At 37.2% G+C, this 27896-nt stretch overlaps 2 protein-coding genes across 2 annotated transcripts in view; one reads left to right on the top strand and one right to left on the bottom strand.

Moving 5' to 3' along the window:
* mipol1 (mirror-image polydactyly 1) overlaps positions 1-634 on the bottom strand; it is a 99055-nt gene extending 98421 nt beyond the window's left edge. Inside the window, exon 1 of the mRNA XM_055172443.2 lies at positions 484-634. The gene's annotated coding sequence lies outside the window, so the exon portion shown is untranslated. The remainder of the gene's footprint in view (positions 1-483) is intronic.
* A 1615-nt stretch (positions 635-2249) lies between these two features.
* tyro3 (TYRO3 protein tyrosine kinase) lies at positions 2250-27499 on the top strand. The gene is made up of 19 exons (XM_055173234.2): positions 2250-2592; positions 5399-5582; positions 8402-8502; positions 8649-8819; positions 12358-12444; positions 12634-12749; positions 15443-15623; positions 18662-18804; positions 20308-20446; positions 20598-20724; positions 20842-20936; positions 21128-21223; positions 21927-22007; positions 22117-22209; positions 23737-23858; positions 23981-24090; positions 24201-24360; positions 24637-24773; positions 24925-27499. The coding sequence occupies exons 1-19, from the start codon at positions 2535-2537 to the stop codon at positions 25340-25342; spliced, it is 2619 nt and encodes an 872-aa protein (XP_055029209.2). The 5' UTR covers positions 2250-2534; the 3' UTR covers positions 25343-27499.
* The last annotated feature ends 397 nt before the right edge of the window (positions 27500-27896 follow it).

Genomic DNA, 27896 nt, shown 5'->3' on the forward strand with positions numbered 1-27896 from the left:
CCATGTGAGGAGACTGACTGTGACTGTGTTTCAAAACATTGTGAGCTGCCTACATACACTTACAAAATAGTACAGTATTAGTAATAGTAATTAGTAATAGTAACAGTACTTTTTCTAAGATGAAGTATACTTTTTAGTCAGATGTTTAAAAATGCTTACAAGCCCAATATGATATTTGTATAGGTAGGCTGCTCAGTTGGTATTTATACGCTGCTGATGTGTCTTCAGCCAAACAGCAAAGTATGCGTTTATATCAAAGGATACATTGCATCACGTGCACATTATAATGTATCGAGCAGGTTTATTGTGTTACTATAGCTGGAACTTTTCTTGGTAAAGCATACACATTAAACAAGTTCCTATAACCTGTTACTCAAGCTCCACACATTATCAAAACACATGCATTGGTTTATTTAAATAAATAATTAAGTCGTGACTGAACTTTTAGTGAGGGCAATCGTGGTGATATAAAAAAAGGCTTACCATTAAAAGACTGAAGGTTATGGGTTGTTCATTTTGGGGCTGGTCGGACAGGATTGTATCCTAAAAGTTTTGCAGGGCAACTTCCTTTTACAGTGTTGAACACCAAGCGCCATTCCGGTCCGGTGGGAGAACGACCGGAAAGAAATGAGAGGAGCGATGTCACTTTTGACCACTAGATGGCAGTGATTACTTTTCAAATTAGGAGCTTTTACCTAATGTGAATTAAACTGTTCAATTAATTCAATAAATGATATGTAGAATAGCAAAATATATATGAATAGGACCTTGTAACATAGTAAAATATGTGTGAACGCTACTGGAAAAAAATAGACCCTTCTAATGGTTAACATTATGTACCACAGCTGTTTACCATTAAAACCATTACACAAACCATTTCTGTATATGTGGTATGTTTGGGCCTTATTCCAGTAGGATTGAATGGCATTGTACTATTGAATGGTATCCACCAGATAACATTGCAGTAATAAACCCAACACTTTAGCAGAGAGACCCACATAAACCAATATAGTTTTCATTCAAACTTACACAATTCCCATTATAAGCATCAATTCCTTCAGAATTCCTCTAATATAATAGAGGAAGATAGATGAGATCAGTTAAAAAAAAATAATTGCAAAATAGGGGTAAATACCCCTTATTTTTGGAAGACTCACCAGTTATAACTGCTGTCTCTATGAAAGTTAAAATTATGACCCACACTCCACATCTGAGAAGTATTTAAAGCAGTGGTTTTCAAACGTTTCTGGCGTGCGGCCCCACTTGTATATGGTGCATCCCTTTGTGACCCCCCTTAAAAAAATGTATGACATAAAACATTCCCAAACTTAAAATTTTAATTAAACCAAACATTGAATTATACAATGTAGTGCTACTTAGTTCGTAGCCCTATTTTTCTGAGATTTATTTACACAGAAGTTATGATAAATTAATTTATTACACAATTTATGACACAATTTCAGGGCCCCCAGGGGCCACAGACCCCAGTTTGATTAAAGGGATAGTTTACCCAAAATTTTACATTTTGTCATCATTTGCTCACTCTCATATTGTTACAAACCTGTATAAATGTCTTTGTTCTGCTAAACACAAAGGAAGATATTTGTAAAGAAGCAGTAAACAGAAACACCATTGACTTCCATAGTAGGAACAAATACTACTATGGAAGTCAGTGGAGCTAAAAATGGTTTGGTTACAAACATTGTTCTGAATATCTTCCTTAGTGTTCAGCAGAACAAAGAAATGTATACAGGTTTTTAACAACATGAGGGTGAGTAAATGATGACATAATTTTTATGTGTGGGTGAACTATCCCTTTAACTTATCCAGAACTAATCCTGAACCTTTGACTTTATTTTAAACTGCAAAGGAAATATGTTTCCAGATATCATTGAAAATCTAAAAACTAAATTATAAATATATGATACAATTATTACATAAGCTCAAGGTCTTATGCTTATTAAATATTTTATAAAAACAAGTTGGTATAGCTCTACTCAAACAAACCTAATTCTAAATCTTTCTCTCTTTTAATTTCAAAGCTATAGTGAGGAAAACCTGCTTGAAATCTCTCTGAAAAAAACTAAAACTAAGTTATGGAATTGTGATATCGGACATAACTACGATATGAATTACACAACAAGGTCTAAATGCTGTATTTGTCTAAAAATACAGGTTTAACTTGCTCTGTTGGTGATATGTAGTTACGCTGTATGATCTAAAGAGGGCGCTAGCGCACGAATCTACGACCCCTCAGATGTTTGCTGTTAAATCAGTCGAGTAGTTTACTTCACACAGTCTTCACAGGAACTCTTTGAAGCTATGTTGTTTTAAAACACATGGACATTTTACCCGTACAGTTGCAGTAAACGCCGTGAATTGAACGCACCAGGAGGATGATTATGAAGTTGCTATGATGTGGTGAAGTGTCGCGTAATGTAATGGCATTTACAAGCGCCAGGTTAATTCATAATCGCTGCTGAGCTCGGGTGAAAGAGAAATAAACGCAATTCTTCTTCACAGAAGATGTTATAATGGGGATTTTTCTCTGGATACTGCTGATTTTAATGCACTGCTATGAAGGGGTTCATGGTGAGTTGGCGACACGTTTCATAAAAATCAGCGTTAATGTGTTATGCTATGATGCGAGACAATGTTTTAACATCAACATCAGTGTTTAAGTGTAAATATACTGGGTCGCTCATTATTATTAAGCAAAAGTTGTCATATGCTTGTTTAATAACCTCTCGAATCATTCATTTAGGATTGATGTGATTTGTTATTTAGGCACGAGACTTATCAAGTGTAAACAAATGATTTGAGGCGAACTCAGCATCTCCACTAAACATTTCCAACATTTCTGCAATCCGAGGGTGAAACTTAAAACGTTTTTTTATGTAAGAATTTAATCACTTGCATTTTTTATACTTTGACACTGTCAATATGACCATTAAACTATAGTTTTTACTAAAATTCATAGAGACTAAGGGCGCAGTCACACCAAAAGCGCTTTAAACGCTTGCAAACGCAAGGCGCGACGCACTGCCTTTTTTAAAAAAAGAGCAGTGCGGCGCGGCTTTTCATGTTGCTAAGCAACCACCGAGTCAGCTGTCTTGTCAATCAAATATTGAAGCGTGAGCGCTCTTTTGCTGTTAACTGTCATATTAGCAGAAACTTTAAAAAGAGGACGCTTGCTCTGACCTTGTTTGAGGGTGAGAGATGCATAAACACGCAGGAGAGAGTGAGCGAGTGGAGTCCGGTTCTTCAAAGCAACTGTAAACTTCACTGACCACAACGTAAGGCCCGCCTCTCCCCTCATTCGATTGGACAATGGAAGACGCGAATGACGTCAGGCGCTTTCTCCGCTCTCAGCGCTCCTTCAAAAACGCGTGCGCGACAGGCGGCAGAAAACCGCAAGGCGCTCGGCGCGCATAAACAGCGCGCAAACGCGCCCTGCCCATAGAATATCATTCAAAAAAGGCGCCTGCAACTGCCATAAACGCTTTTGGTGTGACTGAGCCCTAACTTGAGTAAATTCTATATACACTACAGTTTTATTTATTATTTTATTTTCTTCTTGAAAACAATAGAAACCATCCAAGGAATGATAATGGTTGTAATGGAAACTATAATGGTCTCTCGTAGATGGAAACCTATTGAACACTTATATCCAACTGGGATAGACTCAAAACACACTGCAAAATGTCTTAATGGTTTTAATGGTAAACAGCTGATGGTTCATAATGATGTATGTAATGTAAACATCAGAATCTTCTTCAGCTGTGTGTTGACTTTTAGATTGTTATTAAACTAATTCAGTAACTAAATAAGCCCAGAAATGTCATATTAACCCCTTCCTGAAAAACTGGCTAAAATGCCTAAAAAGGACACAAATTGTACATGCTTTGTTGATTGTATCTTAAAATGGTTTACATCATTCAAATTCATTTCAGCTTTCCGAAAATATGTAACATGTTTAGCTTTTTGTTTTTGAGTTGTATTTCTGTCAAATGATGCAGTGTTCCTCCCACGGGGTTAAATTAGTCAATTAGTTTCAATCATATTGTAGTGGGTCAGGGTTGCGGTTTCTTTGTTTATGTTATCTCTTTGGTGGGACGTGAATGTGGACGTGATGTTTTGGCTAGCTGTGATGTCATCCTTCATCCATTGGCAGGCTTCATGAACGTCCACACTTCCAAAAATACCAGAAATGATGCGATCACAATAGATGTCTTAGAATAGACACAAAAGCCCACTTGATGAAAATATGAGGTCTTTCTGAATTTGGGGCGTAGTTTATGTATTGCACACGTCTTGTTCTGTGTTCCTCTGTCTTTATTAAGATTCACTTGACATTTAGAGGAATGCAAAACATTTGATATGAATGTAGAGTTTTATATCGTTCTGATTTATACAATTTAAAGCAACACTATGTAGTTTCCATGTAAAATGACTTGCAGCTCCCCCATGTGGTTGAAAAGCGCAACAGTGCCTGGTATCAGACACTCTTCTGCAGGCAGGGGGAGGGGCGGGGCTGTGTGCTCTACCCTCCACCACCACTTTCAGAGTGTGCTTGTAGCAGCTAGGAGGCTGCTCGGGTTGCAGCAACAGTACAATTTGTCCAGTTAAAAGTTGTTCTATCACTGAAATAATTTTAGAGACATTATTTAAAGGTAAAAAACTACATAGTGTTGCTTTAAAAGTCCACTATGTAGATTTTTAGCGGCATCTAGTGGTGAGCAACCAACGACTCAGTCCAGAGCTCACGCTTCCTTTCAAAATGCATAGAAAAGCAATGGTAGCCGCCATAGGACAATCATGTCTGAGATAACGTACTGACAAAATGCACTTTATTTAACGGTTTTAGGGCTACTATACTAACATGATGGCGTGAAATGGCGACTTCCATGCAAGGGGATCCAAGGTGTTTGTAGATAAAAATGGCTCATTCTAAGGTAATATAGACGGTTATTGATTCTACTGGAAGTTACGTTTGTTCCACAAAAGCCGTTTGTTTATGTTGTTCCTGCTGAAACCGTTTAAAAAATGTTGTCAGGTATATTATAGTGCATTTCTCTCAAGAGATCCTACTAAAAGTTACACAATACACTAAAAAAGATCTGTCCTTTTGTCACTGTTATAATAAACAAATACTATTTTCAGTTGTTTAAATATTTTTTGAGCAGTTTGTGTAAAATCAGCTATTGCCTTATGTGAATATAAGCCACACTTGTGGATAATAGCGGTATGCGGATTGACAAGATAAATCGTCAATGGCAGGAAAAGAGTTCAAAACCCTTTTGAAAGAAAATCCATGTTTTTTGATAGTAATAAGTGTATGGTAATAGTTTGGTTGTACATTTGCATTAGCAACATCTCAGATTGTGTGTTTTCTCAGGTCTACGGTTCAGCAAAAACCCCTTGAACATCACAGTAACTCAGGGTAACAAGGCTCGTCTGGTTTGTGCCTTTGAGGGGCTTAGCGAGCCAGAGATCACCTGGATGAAGGATGGAGAGAAGGTGTACAGCACCGATCAAATGTTCATCCCACTGGATACGGACCATTGGGAGACTTTCCACAGGTAGAGCTTTCTGACAAGGCTGGATTGTGATAAGTGTTGTTGACTGTGTAAACACAACTTAAAAATCATTAGATGTAGATAAAAGAAAATGTTTACTTTTTTAGGTATAAAGGATGTTGGAATGTGTGTTAGTGTCAGGTTTGACCATATAAGACGATTGTCCTGGGTTTTTGCCTAGTAGTCTATTTAGTTATCACGAGACCATGGCCATGTTTTTTTTTATCTTTGTTTATTAGATAGCAAACTCCAAGCAACATTCATTGTTGCCTGTTGTGTAGTAGGAGATGCCAGGAGAGATGCATTTTTATCAAGGACTTCTTGTTTTTCTCAGCAGATCCCAGACTTATTCATGTATCCAGAATCTAACCTTCAGAGTTATACAAAGTTTAGATTTATTTGCTTAGATTAAGGTCATTCTTGAATATGATAAAAATGTCCTGAATTTGTGTTCCTGAATGAGCAATCTAAGGACAATGTCACAAAACAAGATATTTGATGCCCTTATTTTAGTCCTTGTGAAGTAGGTTAGATAAAAGTAGAATTGCTTAATCGGCTTTAAGAAGATATTTACTCTGGTTGAACCAGTTAATAAAAGCATTGTGGGCTCATAGTGCAGATATTAAAAATAGAAATACAAAGCTCAGAGTTAGTTTGCTACTAACTTTGGGGTAACCAAAAAGCCAGAATAAAAAGTCCACTAGAAGCCTTTATGGACTGTAAAAATTCCTTGTTGCACTTACATTAGGATGCGCTCACATCATCCCGAGTCCACTAACGTCATTAAAAGATGCAGATGTTTTGAAGAAAACTGAAAGATATGCGCAATGGAGTTGTTTTCATCATTTTTAAGTTTATGGCTTATTAGGTGTGTTTGAAATCATGCACACTGTGCAGATCGTTTGGCGTATGACATTAGTAATCGCGAGAGAGATTTAAAAGCATATTAGGAGCAGTCTGCTCTCCAATCACTCTCGAGCGGCTTTAATGTCCTAAACCGATCGGTCCGCACAGCATGCATGATGTCAAACACACCTTTGTTATTCGGTGTCGTTTGGGATGCTGTGCTAAGTGGCTGTATGTATTTGTGCTGCACATATCCTATTATAGTGTTTTACAGTGACTGCTGAAGTTTTTGCATTTTGGTGTGCGTGCCCCAGAATCAAGTGAACTGTACCCGAGACCACCTCTGCAAAGCATACCTGGCTCTACCATAAGTGTTTACAGTACGGAAAAATCACACTAGCCAAACGAATCGTACTTTGGGGTTAAACGCACTCGGGTATGGTATGATTCAAATAATGAGTACACCCTTATGTTTAAATAACTTGACTTAAACAAGTCACTTCAACTGAGGAGTTGGTATAGATGGTTTCAACGTACGCACGTGCGTTATGCGTCTGGGTGAAACCCAACTTCCAGTCTCTGTCTGTTTAATGGTCTGGCTAGTGGCTAAACTGAACTCGGGAAGAAATACCTCATCGCAAATAAAGACGAGAGAAGATGGCCATCATGGATCTTCACTATGTGAAGGGAGGTTTGGCAGCCGATCTGTAGTTAACATTGACCCTTTTACTGCTGGAATTGTCTATAAAGAAAAAATAAAGTTGAATGGGTTTAAGTCAAGTTTTAAATAGGAAAAATATTGAAACTCTTTGGTTATTTTTTGCGCAATGCTAATGGTCTAATCAGATTCAAGGGATTATGCTAAGCTATGCTAAATGTGGTTCCGCCAGAGCCGGAGATCGGCTGATTGAATTCCAAAACGGTAAAAATCAAATGTTTAACTTTAGGGGAGCTGGAAAATGAGCCTATTTTCAAAACAAGTGGAATGTCCCTTTAATATCTGAAATGAAATGCAAATGGTCATTAGCAACACAAGCTTTCTGTACTAAACTCCAGTTTGCCAGTAATCCCTTGCACGAGCACTGACGCAGTCCGTTTGCCTGTTATTCAGATGCTGAGACTCAAAAATAGTTTGGGTGGAAATTAGCTTTTAAAAGTTTTGTTGTCTGCTGTAAGATTAGGCTTAAAAGGATTACAAACTACAAAAACAAACACAGAGAAAGTCATATTAAGGGGCCATTTACATGATGACGTTATTAACCCAATAGTGGGAAACTGTATGCGTTTTAGCTGTTTGTTTACATGACAAATGATTTTTGTTTATTATTAATGCTTTTTTAAGTTTACAAAATTTTGCTGCCTTATGGCCCAATTGTAGTAATAAAATGACCTAATTGTGCTCCCAAATAAAACTGCTTGATGTCTTCTTGATTGTTTGCATTTATCGCTCAGTATAAGAATGCGTATGTGCACAGTGTTTATTTAGCAAGTAACATCGCCACCTACATGCTTGTATAATACAGTGTATTTTTGTCATTTTCACTGTTCTGTTTGAATGCGGGTTGTTATAAGAAAGTTAAGAAATGTATACATGAAATTTAAAAAAAATTCAAAGGATAAACATTTCCATTTTTTACTACATCATGACTTAACCTAAAAGTCAAATTGCCAGCATAATCTGTAAATGTGTACTAACTTCTTTTAGTGGCAGTAAAAACAAATGTAAAACCAAACGTCATGCATTATTTCAATGCAATCCCAGTTCATGTTGCACAACTGAACTTTGTCTCAGTTCTCCTTCAGTTGTAAAACTGAAAATTATGAAGAAATTTTTGGATATACTTCAACAACAACCTTAAGAGTTTTATTTAAGTTGATTTATATTTTTTATGAAAATGTATTTGTATGTTTGGATCAAATTATAAGTTGCCTTAATGGGTAAAGTAGGCATTCAAAGAGTGTGTTTTTCTCTTTAGCATTAAATCCGTGCAGCAGCAGGATGCTGGAAAGTACTGGTGTGAGGTGGATTATATCGGCCAAATCATTTCTTCTGAACCAGCTTGGATCACAGTAGAAGGTTTGTCTATTACAGCTTTAATACCTCTTATTATATTTCAATGGCTTTAAAGTATGTCTTGTTCCTTCAGTTTACAGTCTTTAACCTGTCACTTAGCAAATAAACTCTCTTATTTGAACACTAAACTGTTACTGCTGTGTGTTCAGGTGTGCCTCACTTTATAGTTGAACCCCAAGACATGGCCACATTTGCAGGAGAGCCCTTTAATCTGACTTGTGTCGCACGTGGACCTCCAGACCCTGTGGAGGTGTTATGGTGGCTGGGAGGTGAACAGAAGGGTGATTTCATGCCCTCCCCTTCAGTTCTCTTGGTTAAAGGTGAGACACATCTAGCTTAGATAGTGCAAGTATGCTCAAGCATTTCTTCTTGACCTATCATATTCATGCCTATTTGCACCTTGTTATGCACTTGTTATGTCGATTCTTGTGATACTTCATGAAATTGAACACACCTTTTCTGTCTTGTCCTCAAACCAAACATACTGTGACATATATTAAAAAAATGGTCAAGTGACTTACACGTCAGGTGACCTGTAAATGCTTTCCATTGCAGTTTTTTTTATATATATATTCTTTTTTTGAATTGCCTGAAAAACCACCTTACCCAAGCGTTAAAACCTTTTTGCGATATATGCGAAATTGTTTTTAATTCGGTATTTCAATTTGCACAATTTGAAGGGTAATGGAATGGCAGCTATTATGTTATTTAACAGGGACATTAAAGAAGCCATATGGACAAATATGATAAACTAGGTTATGTATGTATCTTAAATTAGTGGGGTTGGGAACCGAGAACCGGTTCTTATTCAGAACTGTTTTTTTTTTTAAGATACCGGAACCGCTTGGAATTCCAATGCGTGGGCAAAGCACTAGGAGCGGTCACTTTAAATCAGTGGTTCTCAAACTTTTTCCGTGTGCGGCCCCCCTTGTGTACGGTGCATTCCTTCGCGCCCCCCCAAAGAAAATTTATGACAAAAACTGTTCTAAAATGTAACATTTAAATTAAACAAAACATATTAAGTTATACAAAGTAGTGCTTGCGGGTTAGTAGCCTTGTTTCTTTTAAGGTTTAATTACACAGAATTCATGATAAATGAATGTATTTTATAAAATATCATAAAACTGACCCCAGTTTGAGAACCACTGCTTTAAATAGCCATGTCTTACATCATACATATTAATTACGTTAAGCCACTGTTTACAGTCAAACAACCAAATTAACGCAGCTTACCACAGAAAACACTTGCAATCCAACTCACCAGGTTGGAAACCTTACAAGGACTACTTCAACAGAAATAAATGATATAGTGACCGAAAATATCAATTCACATTACATTTTAAATATTTTGAAATTGATTAATAAACACAAATAGTATTGTTTAAGTATTGTGCATTATTTTTCACATTTCTTCTATTACAATGGATTTGGAACTGGAAAGCGTTAGGCAGAACTGAAACTGGAACCGGAAAATTTCTTATGATACCCAACCCTATAAATTAGTATAACCAAATAACGACAGTATTTACAGGGTTCCCACGGGTCCTTGACAGTTTGTGAATCTGGGGGAAATAATTCAAGGCCCTGGGAAGTTTTTGAAAATATAGATACAGGTCATTGAAAGTGCTTGAATCGATTTTATGCAAGAAGTTTTCTGGAAAAAATCCATATTATTCCCTGTGTAGTGTAGGATAATATCATAAACTTTCTAAACTTTTAAGCACTGTTCGCATTAAATGCTTATATCTTTTTTATGCGAATGTTGATTCGTACCAAAATGCTTTTTTGCATAGTTGTGATAGACACATGAAAACATCTCGGGTTACGTATGTAACTGTTGTTCCCTGAGAAGGGAATGAGACGCTGCGTCTCCCTTGTCATACTTCCTGCGTCCCTGTAACGCCGTCTTTGGAAATATTTCAGATAGTGATATACTTCCTGGCTACTGCGTCACCCTGTCTTTGTCGTTAAGCCTCACTATTGGTTGAATTGGATATACACATTCAGATGCACTTACCCCTGGAGGGTCCCCAAAGTGTCAATGCAGTGACACAGCACAAGTTCCCTCGAAAAGGAACTGTAACAATGTATCTTAAAAGGTAACACAATGTAACCTTGCTCTCACTTGAAATGTGTCCCCACATTTAGTCCTTGAATTTGAGGGTATTGGACCTGGAAAGTCCTTGAAAGGTCCTTGAGTTTAAAGTTAACTAAGGTGTGGGAACCCTGATTTAACTAAATATATACTTAGAGAGAGAGAGAGAGAGAGAGAGAGAGAGAGATAGTAGTGGAATGGGTTTAATTATTGTTTCAGCTTACTTTATTACAAGGCCATGTGTGCAATGTGTGGCAGATATGAAAATGTTATGTTTTTACAGTGTATCATTACGTGTTGCAACAAGCAACTTGTTACTGTAAAAACACATTATTATTATTATTATTAGGAAAAGCCATATGAAATGTCAAGGTTTCAAAAATCCCTTTCAGGTCTTCTCTGAGGTAAAACATTTGGCTTTTGAATTGGAGAACTGAGTCACTGGTTGCTTCTGCTGGGTGGGGCAACTTTACCCACCTGAAAATATAGTATATTGGTAAAGAAATTTGGGAAAAGGTGATACTGAATATCGGTTTTGATGTACAGTATTTTATTTCCTGGGATGTGGAAAATAATCTTCTGTTTCCTTATCTTTGATCAATAAAAACCTTATTAAAGATGCCGTTAAACACAAACTTACCACTCAGAAACGTCCATTAACAGTCTCAGAAAAATTGATTATTCCTCAAAATCTGTATCTTCGTCTAATACAGGCTCAAACATATAAGGTCTGCTTACACACACACACACACACAGAGCTACTGAAATTGAAACAGCCAATCAGAGCAGAGCTCAACATATTATTATTCATAACTCTTTTAAATTAGGTAATAATAGATCTTTTAATTCTAAAAGCAAATCCTAGGGTTGTAAATGAACACGTAAAATTGTCTCTAGATAATTTTTACACTTAATAAAGCCACATTCCTTCTATGTAGATTTTACATTATTTCAATGCCTTCTTTGGCACCTTTAAAACGGTTTAATCAAATGAAATCAAGTCATATGCACTTATATATTTGGGTTAAGTAACACAATGGGGCGGTTTCCGGACAGGGATTAGACTAGTCCTAGACTTAAACGCTTTAAAGATCTCTCCAAACTGAAAACAACTTGCACTTACATATCTTAAAATACATTAGTGCCCTTTGTTTTACCTCAAAATGCACACAGGTAATGTTTTTAGTAAGGCATGTTTGTTAAAACTAGTTATATTTCCTAATTAAACTAAGGCCTAGTTCTGGATTAAGCTAATCCTGGTCCGGGAAACCGCCCCAATATGTACATTTCTAATCATGTCTTAAAACCCTTCTGTTGGTGAATAATGATATAGTCAGCTCGCCATCCATGGATTTTGTAACTGGACCTTATAGTTCTGCCAGTGAATGCATTATAGTGATCGATACCATAGCGCTAGTGCAATAAAGCCTTCTAAAGCTAACTTTCTATTTTTAGCAGCCTATGCTGAGAAAGCTTTGAGTCATGATATCTGTGTAGACTGTCTCATATATCTACATTATCTTGAACTTTGTGCACAAATGGGTTTGACGCATTCATTACTGGAACTGTGAATGTTTTTGTCAGGCTGATCTGTTATTATTTTCCATCACAATATCAGAGCTGTCATTCCTTTGCTCGTGAGGCAAGTTGAGACATGAGCTTTCATTACGAGTTATTTAAAAGCTGAGAAAAAGAGGCAAAATTTCTGTCGGATTAAAATCTGATTTTGAGAAGTGAAATGTGTTTTTCATATGCTCAACTAGGTGTGAATGACAGTGTAAAGTTTTACTGTGAAGCCAGAAATGCACGAGGCATCTCTGTGTCGCGTACAGGCACGGTGCACATTAAAGGTGAGACATACTGCACACAATAACACATATGCCTATAGGCAAATAAAACAGCACACTTTTTTATTGTAAAAAGTGCAATAAATTGTCAACACACCAAACCATCATCACAAAACGGTCAAAGTTAAGTACTGTAGGCTTGCATAGTGAAGATAATTCTAATGTTGTTTTTACATGTGATCTTTTGTTCAGTTCGGCCAGATTCACCTCAGGGTATCAGGGTGCATCAGGCGTCTGAAAGTAATGTTACATTAACATGGAGCCCAGGTTTCACTGGACATTCACATCTTTCCACCTGCACTGTACAGGTAGAGTATTGATGTCTTCTGCATAGTTACTGGGTTTCATCTGTTCTTATGTGCTTGCATCAACTTGGTTATTAAAAGAATACATTTATGCATTTGGCAGATGCTTTTATCCCAAGTTAGCTATAAAGCTATACATTTGATCAGTATTTGTGTTCCCTGGGAGCGAACCCACCACCTTTTGCGATTCTAACACAATGCTCTACCACTGGGCTACTGTTGGAAACCTTTTTAGCAAAGACCAGGCGACTTTCCTTGAGCAGTAGTCTTTATTGCAGATAGTGATGAGCGTAAGTCTCTAAATCAGAGCAAACTACTAGTGGCACTGCTGTCATCAAGTCGTATATGCATTACTTTTAAAGCCATTTGAAGGGGGCAGTCCCTTCAGATGGAAACAATGCCTTTAGATTACAATAATAACATGAAAGAAAGGTTACATTCAGCCAAGAAATGGCAGCTGTAAACACATCCCAGATCATCCCCCTTTGAGCAATGTAAACATGATAGCAGAAAGGGTAATGTGTGAAAACACTCCATATTATAGAGATAAGGTGCTCACCCCTTCAGTTTAGCGTCCCCTGCTGATTTTACCCTTGAAAAACCCATGAACAATGGGCACCAACTCGCTAAATGGAACAAAGGCATGAAAGCCAGCTAATAGCTTCAATTACCTTGCTTATTTCTTTCATATTGAAGGTGAACAGATACGTATGGTAATAATTACAGGGTTCTCACAGGTCCTTGAAATCCTTGAAAGTTTGTGAATCTGGGAAAAAAATTCAAGGCCCTGGGAAGTTTTTGAAAATATATACCTGGATACAGGTCATTAAAAGTGCTTGAATCTATTTTATGCAAGAAGTTTTCTGGAAAAAAAATCATATTATTCCCTGTGTAGTGTAGGATAATATCATAAAAATGATAGCCTTTTAAGCACATGTGCTAAACTGTTCGCTTTAAATGCTTATATCTTCTGTATGCGAATGTTGATTTATACCAAAATGCTTTTTTGCATAGTTGTGTTTGACACATAAAAAACGTCTCGGGTTACGTATGTAATTGTTGTTCCCTGAGAAGGGAACGAGACGCTGCGTCTCCCTTGCCATAGTTCCTGCGTCCCTGTAATGCCGTCTTTGGCGATATTTCAGATAGCGATATACTTCCTGGCTCCCGCGTCACCCTGTCTTTGTCGTTAAGCCTCACCATTAGTTGAATTTGATATACACATTCAGACGCACTTACCCCTGGAGGCGTCCCTAAAGTGTCACCGCAGTGACGCAGCGCAAGTTACCTCGAAAGGGAACTGTAACAATGTATCTTAAAAGGTAACAATGTAACCTTGCTCTCACTTGAAATGTGTCCCCACATTTAGTCCTTGAGTGTGGGAACCCTGTAATTATTAAAACAAAAACAATGACTTAAAATTCTTTTCCCACACTATATATGAAGAGTTTCGTTGCAAAACGAGATAACCGCCGTTTTTTTAATTGTTCAGAAATCTCGTTTTTTTGGTTGTGCATTCCAATTAATTTCAATGTAACTGCAGTTGGTTTGTTTTGATTTAAAACCTTCATAACTTAAAAAATACTGCTAAGTAGCACCATAAAACAAAATAATAACATGATAACATAATAATAAACATGTTTTGAGAAAAATGTAAAAAAAAATGGATTTATCTAGTTTTGCAACAAAACTCTTCATATACACATTATTCTCTCTTTATTTACTTACAGTTATGCTGTACTAAAACTTTATGACACTCTTTCACATGGCAGATGTTAGACAGAAAACTTATGATGTATTTCTGAGATGGACCGATGTGAAACTTTTTTGCAGATTATTCAGACTGATATCTGCAAATACCGATAGTTAGGTGGTTATATTAACTAAATTCTGAAGATTAAATTTTCTGAATGTTACTCATTCATATAATACCAATTAATGTTGTACAGTAAACCAGTGATGTTTATTTACATTTTCCATACATAGAGCTCAAATTCATTGCATTTTCCTGTTGTTTTTTGATTGACAGGATATATCATCCATTACTATTGGCCGTTTTCAAATTATTGTCTGATAACCGATAGTAAATGGTAAATGGACTGCATTTATATAGTGTTTTCAACAGACCCATGACCATCCAAAGCGCTTTACAAGTTGCCTCACATTCACCCATTCACTCACTTATTCATACATACACTGACGGCAGTGTGAAAATTTGCTATTATCGGTCGATACCGATTATTGCCTAATATATATATTGGTGCATCTCTAATTAAAAGTGAATGAGCTGGAGTATTGATGCACCCAAAAGGGGCTCTATGGGACTTTTATATTGTTCCATACGTGTTTGTATATGTCTTTTATATTGTTCCATATGTGTTTTCGCTTAAAGTAGTCCATACAACATAATCCAAGTCTTCTGAAGTTATATGGTAGCTTTGTCAGATTAAGCAGGAAATCATTGATAGCTCAAACCTGCCTTAAACTTGTATGTCGTATTTGAATCTACCTGAATGAGATTCGAGAAATACAGGGAATAAAAATTTACTCTTTAGTTAAAAATAAAATAATTTATCCGAAACTGTTCCTTGTTGTGTTCATTCAGAAGATTTGGAAAATAGCACACATGCCTTCATTGTTAAATTTAAATACACATACATAAAAATAAGAAGGATCTATCTCTAATCCATTTCTAGATGTCCATGGGACCTGGAAGGAACGTGAAACTTCCTGATGTAAATGTGCCAGTTCCTCCCTACCAGCACGTGTTTGATTCACTCCGCAGTCATTCAAACTACAGCGTGAGAATTCGCTGTGATAATGAAGTTGGGTCATCCCCTTTCTCATCCTGGATGGACTTTTATACTCCAGAGGCAGGTATGTACAACATTAGATATGAAGATAATGATGTCATGTATCGTGTTTCTTTGTAGATTGTGTTGAGTCATGTAAATATAAATGGCATTTACTTTCAAATGGCATTGGTAAGCAAAAACCAATCAATATTCTGTATGATACCAATGTTTTTGGAAGAAAAGGGCACTGACCTGTGGGGAGCAGATGCTAGGCATGGTCTTATATGCTGTCTTGGCTATTAATTACACAAATGCATTTGGCAGACACGTGTCAAAGACATAGTTTGTGTCTGTATATTAAAAGTGTAAGGTACATGGCTGAAAGAGAGGAAGGAAGGAAGGAAATTGTGTTTGTAGAACTCATCTCAAAGGAAGCTTTTGCTTTTTTAAAGTATCACCTCTAAATAACTGTGTCTGAATCAAGAAAGTCTGTTTAGAGCTGACGATTTAATTTCAACTTTGGTAGGCCAACTACTCCATTAGCAAAGTTGTGAAAAGGACAAATGACCAACATTTCTAACATTCCATTGAGAGAAAAATCGTTAGCTGTTCTGACCAACGTTTCGGTGGGTTGGAAGTAAACAAACAGCCCAGAGAGCTGGATCTGGCCAGCTGCCTTGGGCGAGGGGGCTGGAGGAGGAGGAGCTGGCTGGGGGTTTAAGGGATTTCTGAAGTCGACCCTATTTGCATATTTGTAAACTGGTCACACTGGGCCCCAGTCCAGTAGATTCCAGGCTGAGCGGTACAATGTGCTATTGTGTGTGTCCCCAATCCATATGAATGATGCTGTGCTGGGTATACAGAGTCAAACATTCTGCCATCCACTGGCAAAGGCTGATATTGCAACCAGCTTAAAATGGATTTGATTATATTAGCACTTAAAGGTACCCTGACGTTGTCATACTCAAAATACTAGTCAGAATTTGAGTCTGATACCGCTCCATTTGACTGTGATTATGGGGGTGTTTCAACCAAAACAGGAAAAAAATGCCTCTGCACTCCATTGGATAGATCTACAACCAATCAGAGCAATCGAGTGTGTGATGTATGTTGAAATGGCGTCTTTCTTATTGCAGCCTGACCCGAACTGCTAGTTATTTCGCTACAATGAGACTAACATTATGATTGTATTATTGTAATTTTTCCCTGAAAATTTGATTGGTTCGACCAGCTTTGGTTCGACCATAGTTGCGTCACAACGGAGCGACATCAGACCGAACTTCCCAACCTGAAATGTTGTGGGCAGGGCTAAGTTTCGACTGGCAGTCTGGCACCCAGGCTAACTTAAAGGACTAGTTCAGCAAATTCTCTTAGTTCAGTAACACCCATGCCAGTTCTGAATGCAAGGCAAGTTTATTTGTATAGCACATTTCGTACACATAGGTCATTCAAAGTGCTTTACATAGAAATGAGAAAACAATATATAAGAGAGAAAAAAAAATGTAAAAATAAGAGACAATTTTAAAAAACAATTAAAGAAAATAAATGTAATTTTTAATAAAAACAGTTTAGAATATGTTAAAAATAATAAAACAGGAGAAAAAGCAAGCAAGCTGTACCTAATGAAGTAGCCAGATTTAAGCATGTTCAGCTTCCCAAAGAAATGGGGTGGTCCTAACTGGGTCACGAGTCACAGGCGGTATGTAAAACTGCATCAAATGTCTGTTTTGTTGGCAATTGGTGTGGAAGTGTATATAATGTAAACAACACAAATCATACGTTTTGCAGAGGTAGTGGGATAATGTTTTTGTGTGTTACTTGCTCGTGACTCGCTCCGCCCACTGTACGCCTTCAGGAGATCGGGCTTATTCGGAAAGAATCGGTATAGCTGATTTGATACTACTTTTATAAATCTGAGAAAACTAAAGATATGAAGGATGTAATACTACTCTATAGGTACTCGAGATATGACATAAGCAGAAACAGTGTGTGTTATGTGCTTTAATATAAATACTTTAGGTTAAACTGAAGAAAATGTATGTATTATGTATTATATATGAAGAGTTTGGTTCCAAAACGCAATAAATCCATTTTGACTTGTTTCGGTAAAACATGTTTTTTATACCAAGATAAAAACCACTATTTTCTGTTACAAACTTTCACATAGCATCTTTATGTTATAAAAACATAAAAAATAAATAAATCTGTTGAATAAATATTTAAATGTGCATTCATCTTTGCCATGTTATATTCATTTAGTTGACTAGTGGTATACACGAATTAAAAAGGATGTCGTCGCTGAAATTGTTTGACAGCGATTAGCTGTAAAATGTTTTGGTCCTGCTTGATTTTCGTTGGCGTCGAGTAAAATAATGGGAATTTTTTCATAAGATCCCCTGGGGTCAGTGTGTTAGCATGACAGAAGCTTGATGCTGTCGGGAGAACAAGCAACAGCCGACATTTTTCTGTCTCCTGACATAAATTATTAGATGTTGATGGCTTACGTTTCTTCCCCGCCACAGAAAACCACCACAGGTTTATCAGTCCCTTAAAAAGTATTATTTAGCTTTTTTGTTTGTTGATCACGAAGTACAAAGTAGATGAGGAAAACTAGGATTCCAGTTGTATTCAACACGCTGCCATTGTTGTTTACAATGCATGGAATGGTGTGCTGTAATTGGTTGAGCGGATTTATTGCATTCCGCAGAGAAGGATGAGTGGCGTTTATCGTGTTTTGGGGAAAAAAAGGGAGAAAAGATGACAGAATAACACGGCGGATGTTGGATTTTGTGTAAAATTAAGAATTTACTTTTTAATACTGACCTGATACAATACTGATTTTGGCAGTGACAAATTTTTTCAAAAAAATGGCATTTGTCGCGTTTTGGAACCAAACTCTTCATATGTATATGTGTATGAGAAAATGTTCATGCTTGAGTTGAACTATTCCTTTACAGTTAGTTTGCGCTCTACTAAGCTGGTGAAGATAAAACTAACCTCTCAAACTACTTATCAGCTGCAACTTCATTTATTGTTGCTCAGAGGCTCTTAACATGATATTGTTTACTGTATGACTCAAAATCATTCTCATTTTTATTGTTTATATCTTTTGTCATACAGCACCATTAGTTGCTCCAAAGAACTTGACCTTTGAGCTCACAGAGCAGCAGCTGACTCTGTCCTGGGCGGCACTGGATGAGGCGGATCTACGAGGAAGATTACTAGAATATAAAGTACAATGGTGCCAGGGAGGAGAGAGTCAGGTACACTATAATTATTATTTAGTGACGCATATAAATAAACACTATTGTATATTGTTTATAATGATAATAATGTGTTAGTTTGTAGGATATTATTCTGGATTATAACTGCATAGTGTTTTCTTATTTTCTAGATCAATGTCCATAAATGAATTTTTAATCATATGTGTCTTAGTTATGCTGTAAGTGTTGTTATCAGGTTACAGTTAATGATTTTTCAGTGAATCACTGTACTGAAATTACAGTGTGATGACACCACAGAGGCACTTGTGTAAATCTTTGATTGTATGACTTCATCAAATTTTCATGCACATTTTTATGCAGAGCTGTTACGTTGTAAATCCAGTCAATCAAGGTTGAACTTTTTGGAAATGTAGTTATAATGACTCAGTACGTGTGACAGCATTTTGCAATGACTCAGATGAACAGATTATCATAGACGTGAAATAAGTCACTCAGAAGTGAACCATGTCATAATTTACTCATCCTCATGTCTTTCCAAACTCATACATTTTTTTCTTTTGTTTAAAATTAGGAGAAATTTCTGAGTTGACTTTTACCTAAGCATGTAGATGCTGTTTTTTAAGTGTACTCGGTGTGGGTAAATGTTTTTATTATGTACATTTTAATTTGCAACAGCAGCTGCGTTTCCATTACTCTTCAAATTGCGCAAACTGAAATAGGGCATTGAAAATGCACCCAATGGAAACATAAACTCGCATATATTGCAAAGAAGATTTTAGGCTCGGGTAAGTTGGTGTTTCCGGCAATTCGAAAAAGGAATATATCTCAAAATTGCTGGGAAACATTTAGTTTATTCGCAATTACAGGTCACCTGACGTGCGTAAAAGTCACATGATCATTCTTTAAATACGCGTGGTATGTTTGGTTAAAGGACAAGACAGAGAAGGTGTGTTCGATTTCATGTGGTGTCACAAGAACCTACAAGCACATGACATCAAAATACTGCGATTTGGGAGTCAATGATTCGGGAGTCAAATGCTCCGTATGCTTTGGAGTCATTCCCGTGGTATTTTGATGTCATACGCATGTCGGTCTACGCTGTGCCATATGAAGTCAAACACATTCGTGTACATTGGTTTTGGAATGACTTATTGCGAGACAACAAAATTATGTTTTATTCGCATAACATTGGACGATGAAAATGCCGTCATTGCGCAATAATTTTCTGTTGACATTTAGAGTATCACGCTAAATTTTTGCACAAATCTTTAATGGAAACACACCTAATATCTGCGACTTGCTTGTATAGTAGATTGAGGATGTTCTCAAAATGTATCACCATATAAAATTGCAGATTACCCACCGCTCTTATATTGATATTTTATATGATTATTTTGTCTTATCACTGAAATGCTTGATTTTGATTGGTCAATTGCTGCATTATGCAGTCAGATATTTGTCAAGAGCCGTTATATTTCAAGTCCTCTTATGTCACTTTGCAAAAGCACTTATTTAGTGAAGCTGTTTTGACTGCATTTACAGGATTCCTTACAGTTTAAGGAAAACTACGCTCGCCTCTCAGGTGCCGGGCGATTCTTTAACTCCACCTTTCGGGTTTCCGCATGCACCAGAGCAGGATGTAGTCCATGGAGCAAGCCAGTTCTTGTGATGCCTGCATCAGGTCTGTCAACTTTCATTGTCTTCCTGCTTTTTAGAGCAGTTTTGTAACAGCATTTGACAAAGTGTTTTTATTATCTAGGAATGTAGTCGTTTGAAACATGCTGTATAAACTCAAGGTCCTTTTGAGCTAATGTAGCATTAATGTTTTTCAGCTATGCAAGCCCAGACTCAGAGGGGCCACATTTGGGTTGGGCTGCTTTTTGGCTTTCTTGTTGCCACCATGGTGGGCCTCCTGTTGACTGTTCTTGTACGCAACAGAAGGAAAGAGACCCAGTTTGGGTATGTTTTTACAGAATGGCACACATTCATAAGCCAAAGATAAAATGTTATTTAAGCTGCACTTCCAAATTTCCTTTGGAAAATGTAGACAATTTTTGTCTTTTGGTTTGTTTTTAGGTCTGCATTTACAAGTCCTGGGATAGATGTCCAAGTGTCCTTTACAGCTGCAAGATCCTTCAACAGGCAGTTCCATGAACTCCCAGAATACACTTGTAAGTGTGCATGATAGGCAATACGCTAGCACCATAAGTGATGTGCTACATGTCCAGTGCTACTTTTGTAAGGCCCATATCCAGTCCTAAACTACCTAAACAATGCTAAGCAAAGCTTGTGGCCCACCAGGAGCAGGTAGGACACCCCAGATTTGGAAGAAATAATGAATTTGGGCTCTGTTTCCCTCTAGTGGACAGTCTAGGAATAAACAGTGACTTAAAGGCTAAGCTACAGGATGTTCTCATATCTGAAAGGCTCTTAACTCTGGGACGCATGCTTGGCAAAGGTAGGTGAATTCAGATTCATTTTTAGGGTGTTTTTAGACCTGAGCTTTTGTTTCGGAACCTGGTGCATTTTCTCCCTTGGTTTGGTTACTTTAAGCATATGTGAACATGGCAATCGTGCTCGGATCGGCACAAAAACAGCCACTCCGAGACCTGCACCTGAACAAGGTGGTCTTGGCTCGATTACAAAGAACTCTGGAGCGGTTCAGTGTCAATGCTGATATACAACTTTGGGCAAAATCACGGAATATAAACAGATGCACTCTTGACCAATTATAGGAGAGTTTAATCTCACGTGACTTGTTTTAAGAATGTCTGGTTGGCTTGTGAATGCAAACCGAAACACACATGTAATTGCAACATTGTCGCCATTAAACCCCCAGTTTCGGAACAAAACAATCGATCAAGAGGTCTGAAAACACTGTTGTTGTTATAAAGTTAAAGGCAGGGTGCATGATCTCTGAAAGCCAATGTTGACATTTGAAATCACCTAAACAAACCTTCTTTTGATAGACCCACCCTACACCTACGCAACCCAGGCAACGATGTCGGTTAGTAAACCCTTACTACTGATTGGCTACAATCTGATTTGTACTCGGCCCGACTCCCTTTTCCAAAGTGTTTTTCAAAAATCATGCACCCCGCCTTTAAGGTTATATAACATAACGTAAAATATATTGATAGCACATGGGTTTGATTTTCTAGGTGAGTTTGGTTCAGTGAGAGAAGCGGTTCTGAAAACGGAGAATAACTCTGGACAGAAGGTGGCTGTGAAGGTCCTCAAAAGTAAGTTTACATGGAAAGAGCTATGTATGTGCGTTGAAATGTCTATGCACCATACATATTGGTGTCATCGTTGCTGTCCATTAATGCATCTTTAACTGTGTTCTCACAGCTGATATAACCTCATCCAGTGACATTGAACAGTGTCTGAAAGAGGCGGCATATATGAAGGATTTTCACCATCCCAATGTTATTCAGCTCATTGGTTAGTGCAAACACTTTTTCCTTTACTCACTGGGTCTTTACTTCAGTGTCTAACTTAGGGCTGTAATTTGTGATTGATGCATATGTTGAGTTCTCTGATTTGTAAAAAGTCATCCTGCCCATTGTTCTTCTTCAAACAGTTTGCAGTTTAAATGCTATTTATCAAAAACTATTATCAATGTGTGAATGTAGTGAAGAATTGTATACTTAAAGGAATATTCAATTTTCTTAAAAGAAAAATCCAGACAATCCACTCACCACCATGTCACCCAAAATGTTGATGTCTTTCTTTGTTCAGTCGAGAAGAAATTATGTTTTTTGAGGAAAACATTGCAGGATTTTTCTCATTTTAATGGACTTTAATAGACACCAACAATTAACACTTAACTCAACACTTAACAGTTTTTTTCAACGGAGTTTCAAAGGACTATAAACAATCCCAAACGAGGCATGAGGGTCTTATCTAGCAAAACGATGGTCATTTTTGACAATAAAAATAACAAATATCCACTTTTAAAGCACAACTTCTCCTTTAGATCCGGTCGTCATGCGATAGCGTGACCCGACGCAATACGTCATCATGTCAAGAGGTCACAGAGGACGAACGCGCAACTCCGCCCCAGTGTTTACAAGTGTGGAGAAAGAGGACCGTTCCTACGTTGTTGTATGTCAACTGATACTAATTAATGTCTTTGTGTCAGTTTATTGTTTACAATGGTCCGCAAATGTGCGTTTTATATATGGAACACGTGACCTCCCTACGTCACTACGCATTTACGTTAGGTCGCGCTGGACCTGACCTAAACGAAAATTTGTGCTTTAAAAGTGTATATTTGTTATTTTTCTTGTCAAAAATGACAATCGTTTTGCTAGATAAGACCCTTATGCTCTGTTTGGAATTGTTTATAGTCCTTTGAAACACAGATGAAAAAAACTGTTCAGTGTTGAGTCAAGTATTTAATGCTGGTGTCCATTAAAGTCCATTAAAATTAGAAAAATCCTGCAATGTTTTCCTCAAAAAACATAATTTCTTCTCGACTGAACAAAGAAAGACATCAACATTTTGGATGACATTGTGGTGAGTAAATTATCTGGATTTTTAAGAAAATGGAATATTCCTTTAAAGGTCCACTGTGGGGAAAATCCAGTTTTTATTGTATGTTTATATGTTATGTTTTTAATATGCTTAAAGACAAGCCAATAGGGTGCATCCCTTTGTGCCCCCCCAAAGCAAAATGATTGCATAAAACAATCTTAAATCTCAAACTTAGATTTTTAATTAAACAAAACATATTAAATTGTACAATATAGTGCTGTTGGTTAAAAGCCTTATTTTTCTGAGGTTTTATTTATGATAAATTAAAATGTCATAAATCTTGGGCCCCCTGCACCATCTTGCATCCCCCACAGTTTGAGGACAATTGCTTTATGGCTTTTTCAAAAAGGACTATAATATAAGACCAATAATCAATATTGCTCATTCTAGATGCACGAGAGATGAGATGTTTTTATGAATTCACTCCTGCAGGTGTAAGTCTGCACAGAAGAGCTCAGCAGCGGCTGCCTGTTCCCATGGTGATCTTACCCTTCATGAAACATGGAGATCTCCACACTTATCTTCTTATGTCTCGCCTCGGAGATGAACCATTTGTACGTTTATCCTTTTAACCTCTTGACACATTTATGCATTAAAAAAAATCTTTTATCCAAAGTTTCATTTATGTCTTTTGTGGTCATTTGCCATGTTCTGATGTTGGCGCTTGTTTTTGCAGACTACCTCTTTGCAAATTCTTATTCAGTTCATGCTAGACATCGCTCGAGGGATGGAGTATCTCAGCAGCAAAAACATCATCCACCGGGATTTGGCCGCTCGCAACTGCATGTGAGTTTTTCCAGTTGTGTGCATGTAACAGAAAGCTGCGACTCATGTTTAAAAGACAATCATTATCTTGTAGTGTTAATGTTTCTCTTTATATGCATCTTTAATTTTAGGTTGAATGAAAACATGACTGTGTGTGTAGCGGATTTTGGACTCTCAAAGAAAATCTACAGTGGTGACTACTACAGGCAAGGGTCTGTCTCAAAGTTGCCCGTCAAATGGATTGCTTTGGAAAGCTTAGCAGACAACGTCTACACAACGCAGAGCGACGTGGTATGAGAACCACGTTTCTTGTCGTTCCTTTGCAACAATCTAGAGCGCTACTTTTTGATATGGTCTACTCAAAAAAAAAAAATTTATTTTACTTGTTGATATTTTTTATCATTTTTTTTTAAATATTAACATGCATAAAAGAAGCTAAGCTAATATAAAAATATGTAATAAATAATTATTACAATTGACACTATTAATAGAATGTGCTTGGCGGGCACCATGTTGGAGACCACTGGTCCATTACTGAGCCTGGTATTGATGTGTTTTTTTTATTAGTGGGCATTTGGCGTGACCATGTGGGAGATCATGACTAGAGGACAGACACCTTATCCAGGAGTGGAGAACTCAGAAATCTATGAGTATCTTATCAAGGGAGAAAGACTCAAACAGCCTCCGGACTGTCCTGTTGACATGTATGTTATAAAGTATATAAAATAAATAAAATGCATCATTTGTAATTTGTATATATACGTACACACACATAGACTTCATATTGCCACACATACAAAACAAAATTGTTTATTGTGCTAATGCCACAGTGATTTCTATCTTTTTTACCTTCAGTTATGAGATGATGCACAGCTGTTGGTCTCCTGTTCCAAAGTGCCGTCCCAGTTTTCAAAGCCTGATAGATCAGCTGGAGGTCCAGTGGGCAAAGCTGAATCCGGCTCCTGCGAAAGAAGCAATGTTGTATGTGAACCTGAATGAGGAGGATGAAGAGCAGGCCTCTGGGACGGGGGTCGATCCAGGGACTCATAGTAGCAGAGAGGAGCCCTATTGGGCAGTGCCCTGGCAGTGTGCAGGTATGGAGGAAGACGAAAAGAACTGGCTAATGGTGTCATCAGGGGCCGCACTTGCTATTGGTGGAGACTATCGGTACATCATCGGTCCACTTGGCACTGATGACGAGACCAGACACTCTGACGATGGCCAATCAGAGGATGTCCGAGACGAGGAAGAGGATGTCATCATAAATGTGTGATTTTTAGTATTTTATTCTCCGTGCGAGAGTACTTTGGGGGGTATCGGTTGCAAGTGGAGAAGGTTTTCGCATAAATGAGTTTTTTAAAAATACTAAGCATTCCTAAGACGTCGCACTGGAGAAATGCCAGTTATAATGCTAAGAACTGTCTCCATGCTAACTCTAGAGGCATTAAGTGCCTTGTGTACAATCAGCTGCTAACACTTTTCCGTTAAATGATTTGTTAGGACAATTGATATTCACTTACTGATCATGACTGTAGCGATGATGGTGTTTCACCAAATGAAATGTTTAGCGTAAAATCTGTGATTTATTTTATTGTACAGTACATTCTTGTAAAAACAAGTGTTGTTTGTGCTGGTATCCTATCAGCAGTGTTTGTTGTGAATTTTCAGTTGCTTCCTGGGGTTCACACATTTGGTGCTTTTTATTAGAATTGTTTAAAAAATAATAAACTCTGGAATTTATAACACAATGGGGCAGTTTCCCAGACAGGGTTTAGGATTAGTCCCAGATTAAAATGCATGTTTCAGCTTTCTTAACTGTAAACAGCTTGCTCTGACATATCGTACCAGGGCTCCAGACTAACTTTTTTCACTAGTAGCACAGTGGCCCCCAACTGAAAATTTTAGGGGCACAACCAGACAATTTAGGGGCACCTAAATTTTGGGAGCAGTTTGCTAGCTGGAGCCATTCACTTCTAGTCTTTGTGCTAAGCTAGGCTAGTGGGGGCTGCGTCAGACAGAGTTACAGCACGCACAGAGATGAGAAAGGTATGTATGGACTTATCTAACTCTGGGGAATACTGTGAATAAGCTAAATTCCCAAAATGTGGGCGTGTTCCTTTAAAGAAAGATGAGAATTCTGTCATCATTTGCTCACTCTCATGTTGTTGCAAACCTGTATAGATTTCTTTGTTTTGACGAACACAAAGGAAGATATTTTGAGAAATGTTTGTAACCTAATCGTTTGTGGACACCATTTACTTCCATAGTATAATTCTTCCCTCAAAATATCTTCTATTGTGTTTCTTTAAAGCGAAGAAATGTGTGCGGGTTTGTGGCAACATGAGAGTGAGTAAATGATGACAGAATTTTCATTTTTGGGTAAACTATCCCTTTAAGTTCAGCAAATGTTTATTTCAAAGTGATTATGTGTTCATTTTATTTAAAGAAAAACTTACAAATATATATTTTAAGTAGCCTAAATAAAAACAATTAAGTTTTGGTGCAAATTGCTGCCACTTCCTGGATTGACATTTTTACACTTACGAAGTATGTCCCATCGGGTTAATAATTCTACATACACACTTGTGATCTTCATGCCCACTAGTACACTTGGGACAAACAGGAAATACGTTATGTTAAGTAGTCAGCCTGCAGGTGTGGGTATTTGGACGCAGATCAAACCTGCATAAATTTTTGTGTTTTGCTGAACACAAAGACATTTTGAAAAAAAAGGTAATAACCAAACACATTTGGGGCACCATTCACTTTTATAGTATTCTTTTTTTCTACTATGGAAGTCATTGGGGCCCCAGATCTGCTTGGTTACAAACATTTTTCAAAGTATCTTCCTTTTTATTCAGCAGAACAAAGAAACAACTTTAGTATGAGTAAATTATAAGGTTTTTTTCAGTGAACTATCTATTTAAGGTCAGTTAAACTGTCTCTGTTGTGTTTGGTTAACCTTTACAGCAAACTCTCATTGGAGCATTCTGAGAATGGGATATCAAGGGACTTAAATTTCATTTTTGTTTATGCTATGTGAAATCACCAAGCTTCTTATTGACCGTTTTCGTTATGCATTGCAGAGCTAAAAATCAAAGTTGGCTTTAGATGTAAAAAATGTATCACATTTGTTGTGGATAGATTTTAAGTGTTATTAACTATTAAAACAGAAGCCTGTTTGCGTATCTAACAATTAAGGTGATGTAAAATACCAGCCCATGAAGATGTCATCTGCATTCTCCTTCTTTCAAAATAAAGCAGATACTTTTTATATATAGACATGTTAACCTGAAAATGTACAGTATATGTTGAATATGGCAGGAATATTGCACAGAATAATTAAGTTGTTTGGTTTTTACAACTGTGAACTTTTACATGTAGAATTCTACAAAACTGCAAATAAAACATTAATAAAATCCAATAATAATCTGAATGTAATTTTATTGGGAGTGTCTTCAGCGGACCAAATAAACATCAAGGAGAAATAATGGCTTTGTGTAATGACTGAATACACGTTAAAACAGCAACTAAAGTAACAAATTAAAATTACATCTAAAATTGTATCCCAGGTTTTATTAATACCCTTATTATGCCTCCTTTACCTCTACAACGCATTGAACTCTACGGCTGTCTCTAGGCAAGCAAAACAAGAGTAAAAAACTACAATATACATTCAATCAAACGGTAATAAATATATAAATAACCCTTTAAGCCCATTTTTTACTTAACCACCAAACCTCTTCCTTCTCAAACCTAACACACGTGTCATCTTCACATGCTTTAACGCCCTTAGACTGAATAGACGAGTGTGGCTGCCTCTTAAA

The sequence above is a fragment of the Misgurnus anguillicaudatus genome, chromosome 7 (assembly GCF_027580225.2).
Source record: "Misgurnus anguillicaudatus chromosome 7, ASM2758022v2, whole genome shotgun sequence".
In the NCBI taxonomy this organism is placed as follows: Eukaryota; Metazoa; Chordata; class Actinopteri; order Cypriniformes; family Cobitidae; genus Misgurnus; species Misgurnus anguillicaudatus.

Excerpts from the sequence above, each read along its gene's own strand:
- tyro3 (XM_055173234.2), top strand. The coding sequence starts at position 2,535 with ATGGGGATTTTTCTCTGGATACTGCTGATTTTAATGCACTGCTATGAA. Across the intron at positions 22,008-22,116 it reads GGCTGTGAAGGTCCTCAAAA|CTGATATAACCTCATCCAGT; the intron begins GTAAGTTTACAT and ends GTGTTCTCACAG. Across the intron at positions 24,091-24,200 it reads TTGGCCGCTCGCAACTGCAT|GTTGAATGAAAACATGACTG; the intron begins GTGAGTTTTTCC and ends CTTTAATTTTAG.